A 10,930-nucleotide genomic window follows, 5' to 3' on the forward strand; every position below is an offset into this window, starting at 1 on the left:
GCTCCCTCAGGACCGGGGAAAAGGGGGAAAAATGAGGAAGGCAAAAGGCGAAAGCTGCCTCATCTGCGGGACGAGCGGTGTCGATGATGGGTTGTCCCCCATCGCTGTGTGGGGGTGCTCCTGGAGTGGCTCCCGCCTCACCCCGATGTTCTGATTCTTTTAGGGTCATTCTCCCAAAAAACGCCCCTTTCCCAGCCCCCTTCCATCGCCACACTCGTTTCTATAATTGCTGCCCAGCTGCTGAGCTCTGACAGAACCTCAAGCAGGACCAGGATACAGATCCATGAAATATTTCCGAGGAAGGGGGGTCCCTCCACACCCCGCACCTAAAACAGCAAACCCAAGCGTTGACTTGTAAATTTATTTTGGCACAGCTGTGATGAACAGTAATTGCTTTTTCCTGCCACCGCCGCTAAAGAAAGCGATGAAAGCGGCTGAAATACGGTGGTGTAATGTTGGAATTTAATTAAAGGTAATGGAACAGCGATGCTGAAGGTGCTGAAGGCTGGCTGCATGCCATGGGTTTGGTGATGGATGTGTGACACTGGGGAGGGGGACATTCCCTTGGGAATGGCACCTGTGGGGAGAGGGAGAGTCTGGAGGAGCACAAGGCTGAAAGAGCTGAGCTGTGCCTTCCCAACATAAATCACAGAATCCCAGAGTCAATGAGGCTGGAAAATCCCTCCAACACCATGGAGTCCAACCTGTGACTGATCCCCACCTGAGTGCCACATCCAGTCTTCTTTGGCCACCTCAGGGATGGCGACTCCAAACCTCCCTGAGTAGCCCCTTGCAATGTTAACAACCCTTTGCATGGAGAAACTCCTCCTGATGTCCAACCTGACCCTCCCCTGACACAGCTTGAGGTTATATCCTCTTGTCCTGTCACTAATCCTTCCTTTGGGAGCCCTCTTCCTTAGCAGGTCCCCAAAGCTCACCTCACTTTTCCCAATTTATCCAAGAAAGCAGCAACAAGATGCTGAGATTTGTTCGTCAGGTTGGCAACAGCAAATACATCCTCAGCAGAGGCCAAGGAACCCATTAAAAGAGTAAACTCAGCTGTGCTGGGAAGTGTGAACGTGCTAAGCTGAGCCTCCTCTGTGCTCCACTTCCAGCTCATGATGTGGGGAGGGGTCTAATGTAAATAAAAAATTCCAATTTGCTTCTATCACACAGATCCTGTGAGCTCACAGCTCCCACTTTGCAGAAGCTCTGCCTGGACATGCAGATGCATGCTGGCTGAGTTGGTGCAAACTCAGGAATTGCATGAACTCACCTTGTTCTGGAGAAAACAGCAACAAAAGCCCAAACCCATCCTTCCAACTTGTGATTATGTTCATCAGGGAAATTACCCCAGGCCCAGCAGCCTCATTGCACAATCTTTGGAGGGGAGGACATGGGATTGGTGTTGGACAAGTGGAGGATGGGGGAAAAGCTGTGATTCCTCCTCAGAAGGAGGCTGGCAGCACCAAAGCTCAGCAGCATCAGGGGCCTATTCTTTCTGGAGAGAAATCCTCAACCCCTTTCCCTTCCCGCCCATAGGAGAATCCCTGCCTTCCCTGGAAGGCATTTGAACCCCACAGGGAAAGCATCAGGCATAGACGTGTCAGACCCTGTATCCCCATGGGCAATCTTTGTTCCCATCCCTTGCCCACAGTGCCAATGCTGAATTTGACAGTGGATTTTCTATTTTTGCAACCCCTTCATCATCCTCATGGCTCTGGGAGCACCAAGCGGTGCCGAGGCTACAGATGGGCTCGGCAAAAAGTGTTTCTTGGCTGGTAACAGCCGGAGCTGGCTGTGGGAAGCTGGGACAGCATGGAGGGACAGCCTCCACTTTCCCTGCGAGCCCAGAAGCTGCCTCAGAGCTGCTGGCAGTGGCTCCGATGCCAGAGGAGCAGACGCGCCACGCCGGCTGCTCTGGTTCTGGCAGTCTGGGGACAGGGCTGGTGTGAGCAGAGCCCTGGGAATGGATCCATGCCAGAGCAGGGAATGGCTGCACCCCAAACGCCGCAGCTGAACCCTTGCACCTCTGACTGATGGGCTGCTGAAATCCCACATCCCCACCCACCTCCTTATCCATGGCTTTTGGGTGACAGCCGTGCACATGGCACCGGGGAAGTGTCAGGGCTTTCTTGGGAGCTGACTGTGCCCATTTGTCACCCTGTCACTCACAGCCACGGCACAGGTGTGACCCAAGAGCCCTCCTGCCTGTCCTGACCTTAGGAAGTCAGAGGTGACTCCATTCCTTTCTCTCCTCTTTCCCTGCCTCTTTCCCCACCTATTGGGCTGCTCATCTCACCATGGAATTCTTGTTCAGTTTCTGGAGCAGCAGATTCTTCCTGCCTGCCTGCTGGTGTGACCTAGGTGCTGCTGTCTACCAGAGCACCCTCTAGGGCAGGGGGAAACAGATCTGTCCTGAAACCTGGAGACCGCTTCCTTACCCAGAGCCTTGACAGCCTGGAAGGGGCTGGTTGAGGTCCCTCCATCTCTTTACAGTGGAAATATTTCTGCTTCTCCTGCCCAGGCTTCTCAGGGTGGAAGGAATTTACTCCCAGAAGTTGAAGGTGTACTTTGGTGCCTGTTTGGACACATTTGGTGCTGCAGGATGGGGCAGGGGTTCCTGCGGTCTCTGTCACAACCAGCCATTACATCCCGAGCTCATTTATAACTGAGACAACTGGGAAGACCTGCTGGCAGAATCTATGGTGGGGGTCAAAGCTGGCCCTTGCTGATGCAGCTTGCCTGGGTCCAAGAATAAGAGCAGCTACTAGTGGATCTCCCTCTGGAATTTTCCACAGCATCACCCTGGTGGGAAATGGTCCAGGAAGCAAATCCAAGAGGCTCATGTTCACTTTCTTTCTTTCCATCACTGGAAAACTTTCCTTCCTAGATCACACAGGGAAGGTGTTAGTCTGGAAAACAATGGGATTGAAGGAACTGGGAAAAGGGTGCACTGGAGGGACAGCTCTGATCTGCAGTGGAGCTGATGGAGGGGGTTTGGGAGCAGTTTGCCCCTTGAGGGGGAATTCTTGTTTTCATGTGGCAAGATCAAAGCTGGAGTAAAGGTTTGGGTGTCTCTGAAGTAACAAGGCAAGAGGTGCCCTCTGAAGCGAACGAGACTCTGACCTTGCTGCACACTGGTGTAAATGTGGCACAGCTCCTCCTGTGATTCCCATGCCAGCTCTTCCATGGATATCACCCCTCTGCAGATGGAGCTCCTGCAGCCCAGACTGCTCTCACTCCCAGCCTAATGGAATGTGTTATTTCCCATCTCCCTCCCACTCAGAGTCATTACAGAGCTTCCACAGCTCACACTGCCTCAGCAATCCTGGGAGCTTCCTGGAGCTGATCAGTCCCTGGACAAGGAGTGTGCCTTTGGATCAAACATTAGAGCTGTAATCCACTGCACGCTGCCTGTTCCATTATCCACTGGGAGCTTTCTCCTCTCCCAAGGGCTGCTTACGGCAGAGTGCTCCAAGGGGTGTTGTTCCAGCACAAACAGAGCTCTTGGAATGAGCTCAGTGAGAACAGAACTCCTGTTAGGTTGGGAGGATAAAATTGGATTGGAATTGGATATATTCACGTACATACCATTGATCTCATCCGTCCGTACTTTACATATGTTGGATTTCCTGCTGCCAGCAGAGAGGAGTAGCTCTCAGATAAGCCAAAGGTATGGAAATGGAGAGCAGGATGTTCAAGTGGAATTAGGATTTCACCTCGGGGTGTGTTAGAGAGGAAGGAGAAAGGGCAGAGTGCCGTTCCCTCACACTGTGCCTGGCACAGCTGCTCCTCACTGTGCTGGTGGATTTATAGCACCAGGCTGATAGGAGGGGTTTGGGCACAGGGAGAGGCTGCCCATCAGGGCACCTGCACTCTCCAGCGGTGTGGGAATGTGCCAGAGCACCCTCCTGGAGCAGGTAGCTGGGTCAGGGATACCCAGAGACCCCCTCATGTCACCAGTTCAGCCAGGAGATCTGGTAAAGGTTTAAAGGTTTGCCTCTGTTTCCCTCATTGCCATAAGGAAGGGCTATGACTTCATACTCCTCAAAGACTGATTCCTCAGGCTTTGCCACACACTTCCACAGAATCCCAGAATCCTTGAGGTTGGAAAATCCCTTGAGGATCATCAACTCCAGGATGCCCACCTTGTCCCCAGCCCAGAGCACTGAGCCACATCCAGGCTTTCCTTGGACACCTCCAGGGATGGACACTCCAAACCTCCCTGGGCACTTCCAAGGCCAGCACACCCTTTCCACGGAGAAATTCCTGCTGATGCCCACCCTGAGCCTCTCCTGGCACAGTTCCCTCTCCTCCTGGCTCTGTTCCCTGGGATAAGGTCCCAAATCCCCCCTGACTGTCCCCTCCTGTCAGGGAGTTGTGCAGAGCTAGAAAACCCCCCTGAGCCTCCTTTTGTCCAGGCTGAGCCCCCTTCTCAGCTCCCTCAGCTCCTCACAGGGCTCCCCAGAGCAGTGCTCAGGAAAACAGGGATGTTCTCCAGAACCTGGAGCCTTCCCTCTCTCTTCTTTCCCACACTGGGCACTCCCCATCTGTTTGAGAGGCTGGCAGGACAGAAGACACAAGTCCTCCTTTTAATTACGCTGCACATTTATTATCTCACCTCAGATTTTGTTAATCTCTCTCACAGATTTAGTTTACATAAGTGGAGTCTTTCAGCTTGAGCAGCTCCAATGCTTTCTCTTCTGATCCTGCAGATATCAGTCAGCTAAATAGAAAAGAAAAAAAAGCACAAGTGTCCTTAAATCTGGCATTCAGTCTTTCCAGAGCTTTATGTGCTGTTTCCTCCTCCTCAGCTCCCTAACTGAAAGCTCAGAGGCAAACTGGGATCAGCACAGGCAGAACAATCCCACAGGGAGACTGGGTCCCCCTTTCCTGGGCTTAAACATCCCAGAAAACGCAAAGGCACAGCCCCATCCCACCATCCCTCAACCTTCAGGCGGGAAGAGCTGCACAACAGCCTGCCCCTGGATATTTGCTGCTGCAATTCCCACACACCATTTCCCAAAGGTAAGGAGGATTTGCAGCAAATTGGAGTGTAATTAAGTGTCAGTGTTAAGCCCCCGTGCAGGCAGCGAGGTGTTCCAAGCTGGCTGCACGTGCTGAGCTGCCTCGCAGGTACAGCTGCTGTTATGAGCTCTGCTGGAAATTGTTCCCTGGAGACTGAGGACTTTTTGGGAAGAGGAGGAGCAGGGAAGTGGCAAACAGAGCTGCTGAGAAGGGTTGTGCTGCTGCTGTCAGTCAATATCAGCTCTGGGGCACAGGCAGCACCTTACGAGGGAATAACCTTCCCAGAAGGGTGCACACGGGAGCGGTTGGCAACTGAGGGCTCCACAAAGTGAGCAAACATGACACAAAAGCCCTTCTGGGGAATATAAATATCTCTGTGCTGATGAGCTGGTGAGAAGAAGGAAAGGCAGAATTCCCAAGGCAGAAATCAACCCTCTGACAGTACCGTCTGGGGTGTCCTGTAACAGCTCTGCCAGCAGTTTCTCCAGGACATCTTGGTATTTTTCCAGTTGCCTTGGGGTGAGCCAAGCTCTGACAGGAGAGGCCTGCTGTGGAGGAAGCCAGAGAAGTCAGAAAAAAAAGCTGAGGGGAGCAGAGGGAGGGAGGTTGGGGTGTTTTGACCCCACTTTGGTCAAGTTGATGGAGGGTTTAGGGAGGATTTGGAAGGAAGAGGATGATCCTCATACGGGGAAAAGCAATATTTTGAAGACAGCACGCTCTTGAGTTGTTCAGAGTGCTGTTGCATAACCCGTGGGCTGGCTCAGAAATCCAGATAAAGGCACCTCCTGGCAGCAGGGACTGCAAAGAAAATAATTTCTGAACCTTCTAATCCTCCACTGTGTGGCACATCGACCCTTCCAGCCTGAGCCTGCAGAGCTCCTGGCCCAGCAACAGCTGAGGATGAGCTGTGGTCCTGTTCCAGCCTGCTGGACTTGGAGCCAGCTGTGCCTGAAGCAAAGAGCTCTGTTCTGGTGCTGGTCAGCTGTGGGGATGTGCTGGGTATTTCATGCTTTGAACTGGGCCTTTTTGCTGTTTAAATCCTGTTACCGAGTGTTGGTGCATCACAAGTGTGGGAGGAGTTGCACATTAAGCTGTGCTGTGGCCACATTCCAGCCTGGTTGGTCCTGCTGCCTGACCCACTGGGTCTGTCCCTATTTGGGGGGACCTGCACCCCCATTTTGCTGGCAGAGAACAGCCGAGCTCCCTGCTGGAGTGACTGCCCACACAAGGAAAAAGTTCCCTGCGCTCAAGAGGAGAAGTACAGTTTTCAGACTTGGCTAGCTAGGTAAGTGCCTTTAAGGGCTTAGCCTGGCACTTCAATCCCTAAAATTGCCCATTTTCTGCTCTGTATACAGACTTTGGGGCCAAGTTTTTAAATAAGGCCTCGCTAGTGCAGAGAGCTGTGAGGTCAGAGCAGGAGCTGAAGCAGAACTGGGAGCTCCTGCCTTGCACCTGGCTGGGCTTCACTGCTTGGCAAAAAGACCTCGAGCTGTTCCCATCTTCCTCAGGGAGAAGCAGTCGGGTCTCAGGGGTGATATGGCTGCTGAACAACCAGGATAATTTGTGGGATGGAGCTAAAATTTCTCTCTGATGTAAGCAGACAGGCTGGCAGAGGACATCTCTTGGACTCCTTGTCCCTTGCATGTCCCATGGGCTTCTCAGAGTCAAATGGCTCCACATACCTGGAGGGTCTTGGCTGCATTGACATCCACGCCAGATTGCTCAGAGAAACCTTCCTCCTCCAGCTGCTGCAGTGAGCTCAGGGACTTCTTCTGCCCTGCCTTGTTCCTCTCCTTTTCCTGCAGCTTCAGGGCAGAGAGCAGAGGGGTCAGCTGGTGATGCTGGGGTCAGCAGCAAACCCACTCTGTGCTGTCCCAACAATCCACAGTGCTGGGCACAGAACCAGGATGGGGGAATTCTCCTGGGAAGGGCCCATCAGCTGTGGCCTGAGTGGCCTTTGGGGACTGGCATTCAGCAGTGCTGGGGACAAGGTCGGGTTTCGGGGTGGTGTGTGAAGGTCTGCAGTAAACAGGACTCACACGTGTGTCAGCAGCACTGGGACCTTCCCATGGGGGCTGACAGCACTGGGACCTTACCCAGCTGTCCCACAGAACCTGGCCTGGGTCTGTTCTGGAGCACTGCACTGCAAGGAAATTGGACCGAGCCCTGCATGTGCAGAGGTCACGTTTTCCCAGCCTTTCTGCAGGTCTGTAATGTCAGCCCATTCCCATTTATGGGGCTAAAGTTGCCTTCAGGACCCTCTGGAAAAAGTCAGAGGTGCTTTGGAGTGTGACAGATGCAGCAGGACTCATCAAACGTGGCACAGGCCGTGTTCAGTGTCCAGCGGGTGAGCACAGGAGGAGCAGGGACAGCCTTTGGGGGACAGAAAACCTTTTTTTTTTTTCCTTTGTTCACACAGAAAACCCCCGGTCCCTCGCAGACACAGAGCTACAAGGGCTGTGGGGTACAACCACAGCCCGTGTGGGTCCCCCATCCTCCTCAAGGACATTGAAGGATGCCTGCGGTCCCCACAAAAAGCAATTGTTTTCCAGGGCTAGGTGTTGGGAACGGGATTTCTCCCGGTATGCAGGGGCTCGGCAGTGCGGGGGAAGCTCACTGGGGCTGTGTTTCAGAAGCTGCCTTCTCTGAGCCTGCCTGACACCTTTCAACGCTATTTGTTTCACTTCAAAAGGAAAAAAACGTTCTCTCGGCGTCCCAGAGGTGACAAGCAGCCGGGGGATGGTTAATTATTTGTTACAACAAAAGAGCCATCACGGAGCTGATGGGAGGCTGCAGCTGCTCTGGAAGAATTCCAGCACCGAGGAAAGGGAAAGGACCCGCAGGGACAGCAGGTGACAGCCCCACAGGTGTGGCAGACCTTTGGTAGAGGGGTCCAGGCTCTCTAAAATACCCTCTCTTCAAAATCCCCTTGGCTTCCCCCCAGAGCTGTGGATTGTGGGAGAAGGAAATCAGTGTCTCCTGTTGATGGTGTGCACTGGCAGTTTGGGGGATGAGGATGGGAGAAACTTTTCCTGGTTTACTCATTCCAGAGGGGTTACCTGCATTTTCTGGAAGTCGCTCTGGGTGAAAAAGGGCATGAAGCCTTGGGTTTGCTCAGCCAGCACAGACAGCAGGGACACCAGCAGCAAACTGGCCACCACCTTCCTCGAAACCATCCTGAGAGCCTGGACAACACGGGAAAGGAGACAGCAGGGGCAAGAGTGGAGAGAGGTGTTTGACAAGAAATGCCTTTGGCTCTGCACCAGCTGCGATCCAGCTCAGCCCCAGCCCACTAGAGGGATATTTACTCTTCCAGTTGCTCCTGAGCTGAGAATAGAAGTGCCTTGACTGACAATTCTCTTCTCAAAGCTGTTTGTGTAAACAGATTTGTTCTTGAGCAACATCTCCAGAGATTTCAAGCCCAGCCCTTCAGGATTGCTCCAGCCTCCCTGAGTTCTCGAGCCTCAGCCCTGCAGCTGAGTTGGTTTAGGACCTGCACACATCCAGAGCAAATCCATCAATCCCAGCACCAGCACAGGAGACAGAGATGCTGCAAAGAGAAAAACCTTCACACAGCTGTTTTGTTAATTTTTTGTTTTGATTTTCCTCACCACTGGAAACCTTCCTGGATGGACTGGATCTTTTAAGAAGCCTTATTGAGTCCAAGAGAGATGAGAAAGGCGTTTTCCAGCCCGGCTCTGTCTGAGCCTGGAAAAGGGCTTTAAAAACCACCTCTGAAGTGATCTAACTATGACTTCACATCAGGAAAGGACTTATGTAAACATTGAATGTTCTCTTTAAATATTAAAATATTCTCTCTGGACAGACTTAATGAAGTCTGGTCCTACAGCTTAACTTCTCCACCTGATTGGAGCCTGATCCTTAATTAGTTTCAGCAACCTCTTGGTTTGGACATTATTGAGAAGACATTGTTAGGTCAGATTTGACTCCTGAATTAGATTTCCCATAAATATCAGCTGGTATTGAACCAGGGGCCAGTGGAAGTTAATAAATATTCCCTTTCCACTGCACCTGTCAGTCACATCCTCTCCTCTCCCTTCCCTGGGCACTGCACCAGTGCCACCTCCCCCTGTCCACTCAGACTCGGCCACCAGAGCCACCTCCTGCCCTGGGACTTCCCAGGGTGTCCCAGCCCTGTTTCCTGCAGGGATCCAGGCAGGAATTCTCAGGCTCTCCCCTTGCAATGCAACCTCAGCAGCATCAATCTTTGGTGCTTTTTCATTTGTTCTATCACTGCAGTAAATATATAAATAAATAAAATACTGCTGAATACAAAGAAAATAAACCCAGTCACCTCCTTCAGCTCTTCTTAGCTAATCCCATTGGGAATTGATTCACTCCCTCTTCTCCCAGAAACACCCACACAGACTTCTCCACTCAGAAATATGCTTGTGGAATGGCCCTCCCCAGCTTGGCAGGCAGGACCTGTATTCCAGCCCTGAGATCTCCAGCTCAGCACCTCTCCAGGCACAGAGCACTTGGTGGATTTGCTTCCCAGCTCCAAAGGGAGAAGAAAAAAGCAGGAGGATCCCAAGTTCAGCATCAGCACTGTGGGCACACGGGACTGGGACAGCGGTGCCAGCTCTGCTCGCCCCCAAAACCCAGTCAAGTGCCAGTGTGGGGGCAGGAGGGGTGGGCAGCTGTCACTGTGACAGGGCAGGACATTCACCTACTGAGCTGTCTCCCAAAAAATCCAAGCATTCCTGGCACTAGGACCTGTCTGAGAGTGGTTTTGTGCCTGCTCAGAGCAGCTCCCGGGCACAGAGGGACCGGGGCTCCCCACAGCTCTGCGGCAGTGCCCGGTATCTGCCAGGTGACCACTGGAGGCAGGAGCTGCTGGGATCAGTCCTCCCAAGTTGGGATGAGGGAAAATCACCTTCCCCCTTTCTTCTGCATCGATTTTGTTCCCTCCTCCTCCTCTGAGCTGGCTCTGCTGTGGCCAAGGGGTGCCAAGACCTACCTGGGAGAGCAGCCACAAGACACTGGAGGTTGGAGCTCTTCTCCCTCCTGTCACACCTGGATGCTCCTGCAGGTTCCCCTCCCTTTATAAACCCATCCAAGCACTGCAGTCACTCACCTGTGACCTTGTCCAGCTGCCTGGCTTGCATGGAAACGGCTTTTCCAGGCAGGGAATGTTGTTATCTGCAGTGGAGTTTTCTGAGTTTCTTGTTTCCAGGCAGATCCCCTCTGCTCCACCCCAGGTTGTTCAGCTGTTCCTGGTGGTCCTGCAGCTGAGGCATATCTGCTGCTGCCTCAGTTTTCCCATCTCTAAGAGAAATTCCTCTCTCCTGGCTTGTGTTTTTACATCCTGAGCCTGCAGGACAAGGTTTTTAGGATGTGAATGCCCCAGCACTACAATGACACCTGTGTCAATTATATTTCTACTGTAATTGCAAATCACAATAATATCAAAATTGCCACTTTGAGTCTTCAAGTGGCCCCTTCTCCCATCCTCACTGAGCCTGGCACACTGATCCCCCTCGGGAACACAACCCCTGCACTGTCATCCTTCTCCAGACAAACGAGGTGCTGAGAGAGGGAGGGAAATGTGCAATCCATACTCTCCCGGGACCATCAGCCAGGAGCTGATGCCAGAGGGTTTGGGACCAGGCCAGGCACATCCTGATGCTGCTCCTGAGCGAGTCTGGGAGCAGCCAGGCAAGGGGCAGGAGGGAAAAAACGAGTTGGGAAGCCATGAAAACTTCCAGCATCCAACGGGATCCATGGTTTGGGAGAGCGGAGAGCAGCAGCATTCCTGCCTGGCTGGGGAGGGATATCGGGAACAGTGATTGCCCAGCCCGGGAATGCCATTTGTCTCCTGGGAATGCCATTTGTCTCCTGGGAATGCATATTTGTCACCTGGCCCCATCACAGCCAG

The 10,930-nt window shown here is 52.7% G+C and overlaps 1 protein-coding gene across 2 annotated transcripts; it reads right to left on the reverse strand.

Annotated features, from left to right (window-relative positions):
- Window positions 1–4,591: 4,591 nt before the first annotated feature.
- LOC131587614 (promotilin-like) lies at window positions 4,592–10,050 on the reverse strand. 2 transcript variants are annotated; one of them, XM_058855670.1, is made up of 5 exons: window positions 10,013–10,050; window positions 8,091–8,216; window positions 6,714–6,836; window positions 5,477–5,579; window positions 4,592–4,729 (listed from the first exon to the last, which is right to left on the reverse strand). In XM_058855670.1, the coding sequence occupies exons 2-5, from the start codon at window positions 8,205–8,207 to the stop codon at window positions 4,722–4,724; spliced, it is 351 nt and encodes a 116-aa protein (XP_058711653.1). In that variant the 5' UTR covers window positions 8,208–8,216; window positions 10,013–10,050; the 3' UTR covers window positions 4,592–4,721. The 2 variants fall into 2 exon arrangements, with proteins under 2 accessions (XP_058711653.1, XP_058711654.1); XM_058855671.1 differs by lacking the exon at window positions 10,013–10,050 and having other exon boundaries at window positions 5,477–5,576; window positions 8,091–8,243.
- Between the last annotated feature and the right edge of the window lie 880 nt (window positions 10,051–10,930).

This window comes from Poecile atricapillus, chromosome 23, assembly GCF_030490865.1.
Source record: "Poecile atricapillus isolate bPoeAtr1 chromosome 23, bPoeAtr1.hap1, whole genome shotgun sequence".
NCBI classification, from domain to species: domain Eukaryota; kingdom Metazoa; phylum Chordata; class Aves; order Passeriformes; family Paridae; genus Poecile; species Poecile atricapillus.